Below are 15717 nucleotides of genomic sequence, written 5' to 3'. Positions count from 1 at the left end.
AGCAGCCCATTTATTAAAGGTAAAAGTTCACCTTCAGCAACAATGTTGTTCTCATTGGAATCCATTGAGGGGTAAAAGTTGGGTTTGTGCTGGTTTCCATTCAGAGGGGGCAAGCTTCCATTGCTATGATCCAACTTCAATTCTTCAGATGGAGTGATGGGGTGTCCTGTAGACTGAGATTTGTGTCTCAATCGTTCATATTCTTCTTGTAGGGAAGCATTTTCTTCTTCCAATGAGCGAATTACAGCTAATAGAAATAAACATGCATAATCAATGGATTAGCTTAGAAAGTGGGACACTGTCAACCAAGAGGTTACTTTTTCAAAAATAACACAATACCACTCATATTCACATATTCCTACTTATACGAATTGACATTTCTTACCCTCTAATTGTTCACTTTGTTCAGCGTCGATCGCTGCAACAATCTGAATAGGACTTCGTGGTATAACGCCATCACCACGGGAAAGCGATTGGCAGTATTGAGCTATGAGACTGTGTTCATCCTCCCTAAAAATATATTCTCATATAATGAGCAATGGGATTTTCGAAGTTTAAAACTAATAATAACTTACGAATCAGGCGTATTCCTAATATTTCCGGAATTACTTCGATTACGTATTTCTACTTCAGCCAATCTTGCTGCATATGTATCGACGCGAGAATGGATATCTGGAGATAAGGAATGTTGAGGTGACGGGGCTGGTGATTCAAGCATATCACCTTCTAAAACTGATTGCACAGGCAAGTATCCCAATTTGCGATGTTTTTGTAGAGACCGTTTGGACTTGAAACGATTCTTCAAAGCTTTAGTAAAGTCTGGAAAATATTTCCATTAATATAATGAATATGTTACGAGTTTTATGCGTCAAACTCACCCCTTACATCCTCTCCAGAAGTCGTCTATAGTAATTTGCAAACAAATTAGTTTAGTTTAAAGCAAATGTAATAAAGTAATAAAAAAAAACGTAAAAATACCTCTGTACAATACTCTTGCATTGGATGCGTCAACCTGTGAAAGAGATTGAAAAGTGAGAAAAGTCCCAAAGAAGATGAAAAATATAAAACTAAAATATAATGTTGTTTACTTGTGATTCTTGGATTTCTTTCCTCCAAAGAAACATTTTTGACCTGAACAAATTGCATGATTAAATATTGTGGGAATAATTGATTAAGCATCGAATGTCAAATTTCCACTTACACATGTCAAAATTGAAACACTTTAAGCACCGATATCTGAAAACAAACCATAATATTCGTCAATATCATGTCATACTTATTAAATACAAATCTCATCCGTTTTCTCACCTTAATCCTAACACAGGACACTCTTTGCATACGTTACACTTGGCCTGATGCCTCGCTCCTTCTGCTGCTGCAATTCTGTGCAATACTGGTAACCAAACCAAACCTGACGAGATTTCAAATAGAATAGTGTTGTTAACAAACTATTTCAAGATTGTAATTAAATAAAAAATATGACTCACTTTGTGGTTCCTGCTTGACCCATTCCAAAAAGGTAGGTGCCTTAATGAACAAAATCATAATACATGAGTATGCCACAAATTTTAGATGTTAGAAATTCCTACATACCTCGATGGTAACTTTATCCCTCCCAGCCTTTATCTCAAAGCAGCTTCTTACGGATGGCTCGATATTCGAGCCACCGAATGCAGCAACTTCTCCGAACATTCTTGGAATCTGTTGTACATACATATGAGTATTAGGTATTTGCCTCACTAAGAAAAATGACAAAATTCAGTTAGAATGGGAATCACTATAATATTAATCTACCTGAATACAATCATGCAATAATAGACCAAGTTTTCGTTGATCTACTTGTTTAGATACGTCTGCCACCAAGCGAAATAGATCTGTAAACAATAAGTTGTATTAATTACTATTATTCCAGCCATGAGAATAATGTAGTAACATTTGAAATCATTTACGAACATCGAAATTTGTCTTCCATCGGACCCTTGAATAATAGAATAAAACAGATTTATTAAATACTTACGATTACCAAGAATAAATATCTTCAGACTTGTTATTTCCTTATTCTGTAATTTTTTATATAAATCACTTACCTTACTGAGTACAACAAGGCCGACCTTAAAAGACAGATTTCGAACCTGTCCAGTCCTTTGACAGTCGTACTATCAAAAAAAATGTAAAATGAGACGAGTCAGTATTACCACATAAAACTGATTTCGAGACAATTTCTTACCACATTGAGCAACCAATTAATAGCCATGTCAGTCTATAAAATCAAATAATGGCATTTTATATATGCATGACCTGATTCGAATTTTTAATAGTTTGTGTTTAATAATTAGAAGTGTTTAACAAAACATGTAATATTACATACCACATAGGGAATATTAACAGGGGGTTCTTGCGGTGGAGATGGTGCGTTTTTACTGCTTGATGTCTGTGATGGAGCGTTTTTTCCACTTTGTAATGTAGAGTATTGTTGTTGATTTAAACATAGATTGTATAACGTGTTAAGTGTAGAAATCATATCTGGAACATCGAGTAATCGGTCATTATGACCACGCAATCCAAGTGAATCAAAGGTTTCCACAACGGTTTTCAATGGAAGTCTGTCAATTTTAAGTTCTTTTTGGAGTGCCCGGAGTTTCAAAGCGGTTCTGTAAGCGGAGAATCGTACTTCGTTGTACTCTGCAAGTGAACCAAGTAATTCTGACATCTTAGGATGGTCCCATTGAGTTGTTTCCGTTTGATGATTGACGTAGTAAGGCACTTTAGCTGCTGTAACAGCCCGCTCCCAAGGAGGATCTACGGACGATTTTCCGGAAGGTGGAATAACAGCGATAACAGATGGAACAGTGCCACTTGAACCAGTTTTTGCCAATTCATTTTCTTTCTCATCCGCATTTTGTTGCAAATTCCTCAGTCTAAGATTTAAATCGTGAACAACGTGTGATGCTGTCAGGGTACCAGCGTGTTCATTAATCTCATTCACCGCTTTTTGCGTTGCAAAAATGTGTTCCCGAAATGTCTAAATAAAAAATATGTATTTTTAAAATGCAATAATTTCAAGATCAAGTGATTCTATAATCAAATAAATGCGTACCTTCAGTTGATCCAATAATGTTGACTTGTCTGCAGCAGCAGCAATTGTCTGCCATCTAAAATTAAAATAATTTTAAATTAAAATATATTTATTATTATTATTTTATTTTAATTCACCTTGATTTTATTGCTTCTGCAGTCGCAAGGCGAGCGGATGCATCATCAAGCATCAACTGGAATGTTTTCATTCTCTGAAAATTTACAGGATTTTAGCTTTAAAATATTTTCCATAAAGTTATAAGTATAATATAATTTCAAGTATTATTATCAAGGAACCAACCGAAACAGTCTCTTCTAAACGATGCTGCCAAACATCAGAGCGGTTGAGTAATGAAACCCAAATTTCTGACAACTTTGTGACTTCACGCCTTATATTTCGGGTTAAATCTCGTGCTGCGGACTCTGCGTTTCGATATCCTCGCATGTCACTATCTCGAGCTGGTTGAATTAGAATCAAAGAGGGATTATTAACACACATTGAAATGACTGTACAACACAACAAATCCCAAAATATTTGTTTCCCTAGCTAAAATCCATACACTATTAGCGTAATGAGCTTTTCGACTTGTGCCACATCAAAGTTAAGTAGCTGCATTGTTGGAGACGGATCATGCATGTATGCATACTATTCCTTAAAAAGAGTATAGGTTGGTGTGAGTAACCGTCAACCGAACATTTCAAAAGCAGGGGACATGTCTGCTACTGACATAAAAGAAACCCATATAAAACGCCGCACTGGCCGACAAGAATGGAATTTCAATAAATAAACTGGAAAGAAAATCTCAGGTAAAACGTATTATTTAATGTGTATGTACCTTCAGCATCGCTTGCGTCTGACACCGGAGGTTCATTTGCGACGTGTTGTCTACCACTTATCAAGTTGGTTTCAATGATGGGCCGCTTTGCTTCCAACTGTCTTCTGAACGCACGATTGTCATCCTATACAAATAGAAAAAAGATACACAATGTTAGGGCGTTTCCATTAGGTGAATATTTGTAGGTGCGAGATTCTTGTATACTAACCATTTGCTTTTGCAAACTGATAACGTCCCCACCGAGAGGTCCTAAAGCAGTAAGCTCAGTGTCTTTCCGGATTGTCCATTCAATCAGTTCTCTCAGTGATAAAAGAAGTGCGTGCCAGTGTTCCGTATTACTTTCGATAAATAAAGTTAAATGAATACAAATGAGATTTCGTCCATAGTTAAACGAAGGCGGGTAGAAGATTTTGAGTGAACAGATTCATCACGAAAGCCAAAATTTCCCGTTTTTCCAACAATGGCAAATTCTTCAAATTTCAAAGTATTTGTTATGGAGTGGTGGGACAAGAATCCCAATAAAGAGTTGAAAGAGGGGAACGAAAATGCTACATTTATCGGAAACTACGAAGGTTACACGGGGGAGGAAACAGCGGAACAAGCTGCTGCAATTCACATGGATAACCTGATTTCCAACAAAAAAGCATGTTCGGATCAGTAAGAATCCTTTCTATTAAAAGTTTGTTAAAAATATAAGTAAAGGTTTTGATGTTAAGTATCATTATCTTTGTTTACAGAGATTATTATCTCAAAGGTTATTGGCCAAACGTCCAAGGCGCATATTTTTCAGGAATCAAGTCCAAGCAGTTGTCAAAAATAAAGCACAAGAAAGCTGTCGTCCGTCGACACACCATCAATGACCTTTGCGTCACACAGAAGCTTAATTTCGCTGGGAAAGATGAAAGTGACCAAAATTGTGAACAAGATGAAGCATAATACTCGTCTAGCTCCATACACGTCATCCAAACCGTTTGGGAAATTGGATAACTTGGCGCATAACCTACCTAGTAGCACCCAGCTATATAAGTTTGATGGAAAATGTAAACCTTGGACGTGCAAAGTCTGCTCTGCACAATTTCGCCACAAACGTTCGTTTGTAACACACACTCGTAACCATACAATACAGCTTGATTACACTTGCATGAAATGCAACAAAGTTGTACATGCACGAAGCAATTTGAGAAAACACCTCAAGGTAATTTCGCTTAATCGGCATACTCGTGGTTATGCAATACTGTACAAAGTGGTTTCCATAATCCTTACAGGTTAGTCATGGAGGAGGGATGATAAAGTGTCAAAATTGTCCATGTGAATTCAAAAGTAAAATCGGTTTAGGAATTCACAAAGGGAAGTGCACTAATGTGGGAAGAAACTGGAAACCAATCGAGGCTGATGAAGCTAGTAGCAGTGGGAAGATAATAAACGAGAAACCCAGTCAAAAGTTGAAGTGTCAAGGAAATGTCGCTAAGGACGGTCCCAACCAAGAGGACGAAACGTCTCTCGAATCCCAATTATTAAAACAGAAGACACGAATCACAGAACTCGAGGACGAATTGCAGTCAAAGGAAGCTGAGTTGTCGGATGAACGAAAAATTAGAATTGCAGCCACTAATGATCGTCAAAAGATAAGTCGTCAATTGGCGTTAGAAAGGAGGAACTCGACTGATTTAAAACGTCAATTGGACGTGATAATCAAAAAGGTGAGCAAAAAATTTACCCGGTTTTTTATCAAAAAATAAGATGATTCAAATACTTCATATTCCAATCATAACTAAATCAAATTAGATGGTGTCGTCAGAACGTGAACGAAGCCAGGTGCGACATGCACCCCTTGCCAATGTTCAAAACATTCAACTGAGTAAACCTCATTTTTAGTCGCTTAACTAATAAAATCCATTGATAGCTATACAGACCTATCATATATTTCTATTGTTTGTTACTCATACTTTCTACACGAAATAAACCTTTTTCAAATTGAATCAAAAGGGGGTCTTGCAGGTATGCTGCATAATGAGGCAGTTCATGGAATTATTGCGCCTGAAAATGGAAAGCGTATGGAATCCACTTACCTTTCGAGGCGGCTCCTAAAAATATCATGCACAAAATAAAGATCCAACAGGTGTAATATGTAACCATCGACCATATATGTATGAAGCCATACCTAATAGCCATCGACCGTTGTTTCAGACCGTGCCATCGTTGATTCATCTCATCCAATCTACGCAACAAAACGGAAGCATCCTAAAAATTGAAAAATACAGATAAAAATTAAGCAATCAATGTCATGTTATATTCCCCCAATCACCACAGTTCAAATTCAAGCGGGAATTTACTACAGGTCATCCTCGTCAGTCTTCTTTGCAGCAACATTATTTATTCTCCATATTTTTAATTTAACGTTTTTTAAAAATAAATATGGAGGGGGAGGACGGATCATGGTCAGACGACGATTTTCAATTGTCCCAGAGAAAGGGACCACGAGTGGTGAAGAAGAAAAAAAAGCCAGTCGCTGAAACTTCTACTGATGATACACTTGTACTAGTTATCCAACATGGAAAAATTACTGTGCTACCAAAGGTCTACAAGTTCGTCCCACCCCTAAAGCCATATCCATTACCCATTTCGCCAACGAGGAGGATGCTCTGAGAAAGCTATCATTAGAGTCTGTGAGTGAAATTGATTATAGAAAATGTGCAATATTGAGTAAAGAATTTAAAGAGTTTTCATTTGAACATTACTATTAATATGCATTTGTAGACTATCGGGATGTTTATGAAGTTGGCCCCAGGAAGTCAACCCATCATCAATTTGGATGATCTCATCCCCCTGTGTTACGGAATGGAGGGTGAGATCGATGCGCGACTGAAGGAGCTGGGGATGCATCTAAAGATTCGTCGCCACTTGACTATAGCAGAGAGGGCGGAGGTCAAATATCCATTTCCAGGGGAATATTTACTTGGATCACCAACAGCAGCACAACAACAAAAGAAAGGGACAGCTTTTTTGTATGTCATCATGTCAAGAGATATGCATTATTTTGGGTGGAGTGATACCCCGGACTTCAAGGATCGCTTGAAACCCGGACAGAGAACAGACGGAGCGAGTGAGTACAAACGAATCATAGAGGCGAGGGTCTATCCACCTGGACTTAAGGCTCCCACTATGACCTGCTATCTTCTTGCAAAGTGTGATAACGATGATAAGAAGAAGATTGAGGCAAAGATGATTATTGCTGGTTATGTGGCATATTTGTTAGGGCTTCGTAATCCTATTCGCCCTAATTCTTTTCCAAGTTATTCGACCAATAAATGTGTTTCAGTTAGTATGGTTAATAGTCATTCATGGTGTGAAATCTGTGATTTTGTTAAGATTTTTTGGGGTTTTGAACCTATGTTGGGTAAATTTGTAATTTTATAATAATTTTTTGTACATGGAGCTGAACGAAACTGAATAAATTAATAATAACAATGGATGCAATTGATCTCTGGTCATTAACTTACTTCTTGTCTCTCAGCTCCAACAGCTGCAGCTGTTCGAGCTGACCCACCAAGAGCGGATATCGTGGCAGCATGATTTTCGAGTTCCGATTGAAGTTCCTAATAATAAATCTCATTTAGCAAACTTGTAGCATGAGAATCGATATTCATACATTTACACTACAATTGTATGATGTAGACATAGCACGTGGGGTAACATGACATTGTACCAAGATATACAGATAAAGTGAAAGTAAAAAAACGTATGCAAGAACCTCTTCGAAACACGACAGCATATACACCAATCTAAACACGAGAAAGCAATATCGAGCATCTTCTCTGCAGCATAGAACTCTTATTTTCTTGTCTTGTCGCAAAATCGACTCATCATCAATTCCGACACTTTTTAGAGTTTTTTGAACTTGTGGATTTCGCCCAGGGAAAGTCGTCGAAGAAGGGGAAAGGCCAATGGTGGTAGTAGTTGGGCTATACTTTCTCTGTCGCTCAAGCCTCCCACCGTGAACTGTTGCTCGGCGGTAGTATTGTTGCGAACCTCTTCGCGTGGTCGTTTTAGCACCTCTTGCACCATTTTCATGGCTTGGTCTCCCTGAGCTATGAGTTTGACTGAATCGACGAAGGAAAGAACGTGGCGAACGGTGATACTCTTGAACATTGAACGTGGTGGTGGTTGTAGGACTAGATCTGGTTACGATGGGCGAAGAAGGACTAACAGACGTGGGATGAGTAGTGTATGTGCTAGTAGTGGTTGTTAAAATAGAGAGGGGAAGGTTTCGTGAAAATTCTACATGTGGAGGTGAGGATTGCGATGATCGAGAAGGGACATCCGTGTCAGGGCTGGGGTAGTGAAAGTAAGACCCGGCAACATGTAAAGTGCTTGGAGATGGCGTTTCGCCATTTTTCGGTGCAAGGGAATGACTGTCGTAAAATGTAAGGCCTCTTTGAACACCAATGGCTGCTGGGTATGGGTGGTAAGGAGATATTCCTCTCCTTCGATTTGATAGTACACCCAAATCCTGACTTTCACTCGGTCCATGGCTGCTGCTGCTGCGATCAACTTCAGGAGCAATGAAATCGTCTTGTGAATCAGCAGATGGGAGGCTGGTGTGAACACTTGCTTGGTATGGGCCTACGTAATTTCAACGTATTGAAGTTACTGCCATATTTCATTTACAAAAAAAATATTACCGTGGTATGGAAGATTTGTTTCAAGAACTTGTGTTCCATGAAAGTAGAAACTCTTGCCACCTTGACCCCAGTTATAAAACTTTAATTGTAGAGGTATCGGTTGAGCGGTGGGGAGCTTGTTGTCCGGCTCTTCCACTTTGACTGAGGCAATTATGGTTATTGGGGCAAAGAAATAAGATAAGCCTCCTCCCGAGAAGAGAGGGGCAGCCCCCCTCTCTGTCCCCAACAACAGAACAGAGATGGAGAGTAGCACTCATGCACCCAGTACGTACAAGTACTTTTCCGCAACACTTTCTTATCCAGACAATAGTTTGTGAAACCCAGACTTTCACTCCAGTCACATTTTATAGCAATAATGGCTAGAAAACCAAAGAATGTCCTCCTTTTCGTGAAGAATGTCCATCCACAATTCTAATTCTATCAAAAATCATACCAATAAGTTCAATAGTACAAAATATTACAATTTTCACGCTCAAGTTAGCAAAGTGTGGACCCTTTTGTCGTACCATCTGCCATTCTACGACTAATGAATGCCATGCATTTCTTCTCAAAGTATTTTACTTTCACCGATATAAATGCAAATATACCAGAGCATCACGCACAAGCTCAAATCATTCCACGTATGTAGGACTGCTATTATTCAAACAGAGGATATGCAGCAAATCCAACTTCATGTTCGATCAATCAGTCAGTCAATCACCCCTAGTTTAGTTTAGATAAGCGGTCTCACCAAATTGCACATATTGCTCCATGATCCCAGAAGGGAGTTCGCCATAATGGAAGTATTTAGTAGTTTGGTAGACTTTTATATTTAGGAGAACACGTGCATCGGATAAATCACAAATCGCAACCACCCGTACATGACCCCTGTGTACATATATGACTCCAGTCATCGTCAAAAAGACGGTTTTATTTGCTTAGGACATATCTGATGTTGATGAAATGCAATACCAACTAATTGGAAGAAACCTTAATCACAATTATCATCATTGTCAACATTTTAATATACGAACCGTACACACAATACCCAATCTGGATATTTTATTAAATCACGTTCATGATTGATTATTCATGCGACAGGAAGAGGGATACGCAACAAATCAAGAAAGGATGCATCATATCCACTCACAGATAAGAGGATGAATTAGATAAATGCCAACAACGTATCTATTTACAAAAAGATATTATCATGCGTTTTGTAGCTTTGTCTATACATACAGTACATATTTGGCATTAGATACGCATAATGCGTGTAACCATTGCCAAGCCCACGTACATAGTAAAAAATCATTTTGGCTGTAACACAAAGCCTGTTTTTATTTCTGCCTACCTGCAAACCATTTACCTTTTACGGCTATCAATTTATGTATTTCAGATTCGCCAAAATTATGGAAACTTGCCAGATAATTAAAATGAATGTGAGCTCTTATACATAATTCTAAACTGCTTTTGATTGCATTAGTAGTTTGTCCCTCTCCTGGACAGAATATTTTGCCTTTGTCGCATCCAAACGCACATTTAACAACTCATTACTAAAGGGAAGCGACGTCAAGAAAATAAATCAGTGTCGGTATCCCATCAAAACCGACTGAATTTAGGAAAAACAAAGCATACCTACTACTGCACGTTATGCCTGTGATATATATTTTCACCCCACCCTGGAAAAACTACCCTTGGGTTAAGCTTAGTACTCACGATGGACTTTACGCGCGGAAAACGACTTTTGCAGAAATTCTGCTCAATTTAAGCCCGAGTGGTACTCAGCTCTTCGCGTGAAACTTGTGCGGAATTTTCCGCGCGAGCAGTTTACGCTCAATGTAAGCTCAAAGTTTCCGTTAAATCGAGGCAATTCTTTCACGTGAAATGTGAGCGGAAAGTGACTCGCGGCCCTCTGAGTTCAAAATAAGAGGGCGGAGCAATCTCAAAATCTCAGTTTCAACTCAATGGCAAGGCGGTTAATTTAAAATGGGGCAAAATGAAACCTGTTTTTCAGCTCAAATGACCTGAGTACCTACGAGTGACAAGCTATGCGGCAAAACCGCTGAAAATTTCTATTTTTTCATACCAAATATGAGTTATGGATTTTAATTTTAGAAATCGCGCCATATCTTAAAAACCAAGGCTTATTTCGAAAAAGTCAATCAGTCGAGGGCACTAGCCGGGACCTTCCCCAATACGATCCCGTTTAGTTTAGGTTACCAAAATGTATCGTCTAGGCTGTAGCTCAGTGGAGAAATTGGTAGCCGAAATTGCAAAATTTTTCGGAAATTTGAACTTACCGCCTGTACCTAGCATTATTTCGAAAAAATTTTCGAGTAAATATTATAGATAATGCGGTTATGAACATATTTGCTATTACATACAACTTTGTGTTATGCACCCAATTCATTCAGCGAAACATTTATGATTTCGAAACCGAAAAATCGGTTTTTATTGAATTTCTTGAAAATGGTTCAAGATACCATGAATTAGAAAAAAGTCATTTTAAAACTTTTCGAGAGGCATCTAATGCACTTTACGGCATCTCTTTACGCCCAACCGTTTTTTTGTACGAGCCCCCGACATTTCCCATAAGAGTGCCTGACAACATACTATATGTTCCACATATAGCGCCAAATGTCTCAGGTTGCCCCGACATTTGAGCTTATGGTGGAAAAAATAGAAAAATTGAGCGAAATATACGTGGAATAGTGGTATTTTCTGCCCGCTTACGAATTTCTCTCCAGCGAAAAATTTAACAGAATTTAAGCACGATGAAATTCCGCGTGAACATTCGTCCTGAGTACTAGGCTTTAGACACGAGATGTTGTCCATCAACTGCAATACAACGTTCATGAGGGTTCTCTACTTCAACTTCATAATAATTATTTCCTCTACCACTCGACACCCAGCAACTATCCTTCTCCTCCGCCTATTAACTCATTATAACCGACTGGAGGAACATTAACTCATTTTAGGGATCACGAGGTTATTTCAAATTATGTAATATAACAAAACCCAGTAGAGCGCGTATACTCTGATTGCGTAGTAATTTGGGACGTATCCACCAGCGTGATATTATTTTAGATGATGAAGGAAAAGGAAACCATCATTTGTTACAAGAAAAACTTGGTGTGGAATAAGTATTTTGAATTAACTAAAATTACAACTTTCAGTTAATAAGGCAATTAACAAGGATTGCACGTGACTGGCAATTTATTAATTTTACAAACGGGCTTGAACAAAATAATGACTTTCATCCATCCATCCATCTCTCGCCGACTATACAAAAGTACGCAACAAACTGCAGTACTTATTACTTATTGCTGTGGAAAAGTAAGTATCGTTGGCTAGTTATTCTTTACAAAACACACAAAATACTACAAGCCAGTGCGTATCATGAAAATATGAAATATTGCACACGCCTTTCACCATTGTCAATTGCATAACAAGCACTTTCTTGTCACGTCATCTCCACAGTCGTGCAAATCAACTTGATGGAAAGTGGGATGGATGTGTTTTCGTGTTGTCTCCACTTCACCCTCAAGCCATTGATCTTCCCCACCCCAAAAGTAAGAGGAGTTTACTCTGCGATTAATCTATCCACAAGTGACGAGATTCCATGCAGTACCCTCACTCAAGACAATATTTCATTCCTGTTATTCTGGTCCAATTCAATCCCATGTTACGTATATGTATGTAACTCAAGTCCTAAGAAATACAGCAGATTTATAAATTCGTGCACTTAAAATTAACTCTGAGTAATTCATTAATCATCGCCTTCAGACGAGAAGTGAAGAAACATCCCGCATATTGCTGTGCGTATTTAAAGTTTCACTAGTAAATTACAAAACTACGAGACCAACTTCAACAAGGAGTGGGTGGGAGTATTTAGATGAGATTGGATACTGTGGAAAATCGTCGTGTTTAGTGCAATGCATGAAACCCGGTCACCGGTGGTGCATTCATGGTATTATAAGTACTTACTACGAGTATGTAGAAACATAAAAGCAGAGGATAAGAAGCCATGGGTAAAAGTCATTTTGGTTCACACACACTGCAAGAAAATCTAACCGCAGCTGAAATTCCATGAATCATTATCCGGTTAAAGATCAAAACCAAAGATGCAACATTTAAACCCCGGATGGATGGGTGCATATGGAGGACATCTTATTTTGTGGGAAAAGTCACCCGAACAAGACATATGCATATATTCCTTCGTATATACGACGACGACATTTGTATCAACAATGACAAAATGTTTGACTTGGAACTTTTGTTAACTTGAATCATTGCACATTTCATCTCACTGCTTGTGTCGAGTAAGAAATTGCATGAATAATTTGTAGAATTTAAATGGCTACATAAACCTCTCTAGCCTCGACTAATATTTTATATTGGCCATTTGCGGCATCATTCATAAAGCACTCACTCACTTTCGTTATATTTGTTAGCATCGGCCAAATTTAGATGCAAGGTAAATAAATCGGAAGAAGGAAGAGGAGCTAAACTTAAGAGTGGATTGGACAAACCTGCCATCCTCCTGAAATGGTATTTTCTTTGTATTTAATACGCCCTAAACACCCTCCCGCAGTTCCACGTTCATCACCCTCTCTTAACACAGTGACAACCCACCAAGAAAACATCCCCAAGATAAATGTTTTGTCACCTAAATCGGCTTAAATTTGTAAGGGATATATGTGCTTACTGTATATGCGGCCTCCGCTAAATTGCCATATATTAATACAAACCCTAACAATAAGTCTGTAGTAGCATTATGAACCGTGCCCAGTTGCCCAGATTATGCTGCTACTCTTAAAACCAAAACGTACAGCAAAGTACATACAATCAAGATTCATTTTCAGAAAAAAATGAAATATTGATCACGAAATGAAACTTTATTGATTTTCGCTCAGCAATTAATAGATTAAAAACGACGGAGTGAATTCATAATGATGCCCTGCTCTCTTCTCCTGCCATAATAATTGCTCAAGACCAATTGTTCTTTCCTAGTCAGACTTTTTTCTACGACAAAGGAAATCTTTTGGAGCCTTTTGTTTTTTCTTAAACTTCCTAATATAAAAGTTAGTGCAACACAAAAAAGTCTGAATATTGCACCTCCTTTCATTCCTTGAGAAACAAAACCAACAATGAACAATTCACTCTCTTCTCGATCACCACAAGTCATTTCTCTGATCTCAATCCCAGGGATCTAATTCTTTTCATACAACGCCTTATAACTCGCTCCCTCTCCCTGCTGTGATAAACGTGCCGTTGTTTTAAATCTCCACAAGAACCACGATTATGCCATTTACAACCCTAATCAAATTTCATCATCTTTCTTCACTCAAGATTTTCTGGGCTGCAATTCGATTTGTATTTATAAAATTGGATGTCAAACAAACTCACAAGAAGTTCTAAGAAGTATGTTCGAGTTGAGAAGACGTTCAATCGTAAAATGTTACATTATTGGTATAAATCCATACAAGAAGTAAAAAATATCGTTATGAGCTGAGCGACCTAACAGAACATTTACATGCATGCTAAACTTTCAATATAGCGTCCTCTCAACCATGCAATCCACTGTCATTGCCAATCTCGTTAAGTATTTCAGTCAGACCTGGCAATCTCATCTTACCTCAGTCACCCTTGCACATTCAGTCGGTAAGTTATTCCCGATTGGCACGCATGGATAAAGCATTTCACGGATTTGATGTGAAAGTGAACATTTTCCTTAAATCTAATCCAATGGTTATTCACTTGGAGCAATGGAAGGCACAAAACCCACGCTAAAACCGGCACTTGAGATGGGATTGTGTGACGAACTAACCAAATGCACAATCTCATCACCACTGCCGTCATCCAAATAATAAGTACCTCGTTCATAATAATACTAATAGTAACTCGATACTATTATCACTATAAAGCAAACCAATGCAACGCACCAGCAAATCGCAGCTCAGGAAAGTTGCAGACACTGGATATGAAAGCCACTAACACCACCCACAGTTCCGACTCTCCGATTTGACCATTCGAGTAAAGAAATGAAGGAGAAAATCATCTTAATTTACAGTGACTGGTTGGTACTGCATTTGACGTGTGGTTGGTTTGCCCTGCTTGATTTTCATCAAGACAATAATCAAAGAAACATTTTCCCTGACAGAGAGTGGGCAGTGAGGAAAGATTACGATTCAAGATTGTAGTATAACGTCCAGCAGGGAACATTTCATCCCACAACAACAATAAAATGTATTTTCTGTTGCTGAACGTATGAAAATAGACATATTGAGTGATTTCATAGTGAAGCGTTAAATAAAATATGGTGCTTTTAAACTCACATAAAAACAAAACAATTACCACCATTCAAATTGCTTGAGCTAAAAAGGCGTACGTTTTCTTAATGCGGCATATTGCATTCAATTACAGTTTTATGCACAACGGGTTCTCATTATTTCCTCTCCAGTCCATCCACCAGGACTTATCAGTTAACAGGCAGAACCAAATGGCATCCTGAACTCCATTTCGCCCTCCTTTTATGGACAATCGACAACACATCGGTGGTGCAGCAGTCAGTGAGTGACATGCAAAAAGAGAAATTCATTCGAATATTCTTTTAACATTTTAACCACACACGCACATAACGTAATATATACAGTCACACATAGGGTTAGTATCATAGATGTGTGTTTGTCTCTTATACGTACAAAAAGTTGGCACATTTACGTCCAATGAAAGGGAACACTAACTCACTTCTTCCTTTCCATAAGACGCGTTTAAACAAACTCGAGTCCAATGACAGTAAATGACTTGATGGGTTGAATATGCTAAATTAGATAATCACTGGTTGTGCGTATGTATTCAGGGCAGAAAGTGAGTGAGTGAGAGAAAGAAAGCTTTTATAAAACTAGACATTGATCAATACAGATTTAAAGGTTTCAATAACTGTCATTCACATCTCGGCTGCTGCTGCCCCGTCAAAAGGCAAAGTTCGAACCGGGTGTGCATGTAAAGTGTCGTAAATGAGAAGCTGTGAACTAGATAACACTTTACTTAACTCTGAACATTTCACAGAGTTTGACATCTCAATTACAAAATAACCACCAAACCAAATAATATAACATCAAAAGATTTATACGCCATCAGCC

At 38.3% G+C, this 15717-nt stretch overlaps 2 protein-coding genes across 6 annotated transcripts in view; one reads left to right on the top strand and one right to left on the bottom strand.

The window, feature by feature from the left end:
- LOC110859975 (dystrophin) overlaps window positions 1-15717 on the bottom strand; it is a 57419-nt gene that overhangs the window by 2775 nt on the left and 38927 nt on the right. For all 5 annotated transcript variants that reach the window (XM_022109015.2, XM_035859916.1, XM_035859917.1 and 2 more), the window contains 23 exons: window positions 7412-7507; window positions 6073-6152; window positions 5981-5995; window positions 4120-4249; window positions 3912-4035; window positions 3377-3534; window positions 3214-3287; window positions 3098-3152; window positions 2369-3022; window positions 2228-2260; window positions 2088-2156; window positions 1954-1978; window positions 1795-1874; window positions 1594-1701; window positions 1488-1527; window positions 1309-1411; window positions 1202-1236; window positions 1089-1131; window positions 979-1012; window positions 879-903; window positions 576-819; window positions 386-510; window positions 32-247 (listed from right to left, as the gene is read on the bottom strand). In XM_022109015.2, coding sequence (XP_021964707.1) covers window positions 32-247; window positions 386-510; window positions 576-819; window positions 879-903; window positions 979-1012; window positions 1089-1131; window positions 1202-1236; window positions 1309-1411; window positions 1488-1527; window positions 1594-1701; window positions 1795-1874; window positions 1954-1978; window positions 2088-2156; window positions 2228-2260; window positions 2369-3022; window positions 3098-3152; window positions 3214-3287; window positions 3377-3534; window positions 3912-4035; window positions 4120-4249; window positions 5981-5995; window positions 6073-6152; window positions 7412-7507 — 2566 coding nt within the window. The remainder of the gene's footprint in view (window positions 1-31; window positions 248-385; window positions 511-575; window positions 820-878; window positions 904-978; window positions 1013-1088; window positions 1132-1201; window positions 1237-1308; window positions 1412-1487; window positions 1528-1593; window positions 1702-1794; window positions 1875-1953; window positions 1979-2087; window positions 2157-2227; window positions 2261-2368; window positions 3023-3097; window positions 3153-3213; window positions 3288-3376; window positions 3535-3911; window positions 4036-4119; window positions 4250-5980; window positions 5996-6072; window positions 6153-7411; window positions 7508-15717) is intronic.
- Window positions 4383-5856, top strand: LOC118438957 (putative zinc finger protein 66). Its single transcript, XM_035859924.1, has 4 exons — window positions 4383-4568; window positions 4649-5106; window positions 5177-5611; window positions 5697-5856. The coding sequence occupies exons 2-4, from the start codon at window positions 4768-4770 to the stop codon at window positions 5784-5786; spliced, it is 864 nt and encodes a 287-aa protein (XP_035715817.1). The 5' UTR covers window positions 4383-4568; window positions 4649-4767; the 3' UTR covers window positions 5787-5856.

This window comes from Folsomia candida, unplaced genomic scaffold (genome assembly GCF_002217175.1).
Source record: "Folsomia candida strain VU population unplaced genomic scaffold, ASM221717v1 Fcan01_Sc028, whole genome shotgun sequence".
Classification (NCBI taxonomy): domain Eukaryota; kingdom Metazoa; phylum Arthropoda; class Collembola; order Entomobryomorpha; family Isotomidae; genus Folsomia; species Folsomia candida.
The sequence above is the reverse complement of the archived record's forward strand: the minus strand, read 5'-3'. Positions and strand labels throughout refer to the sequence as shown.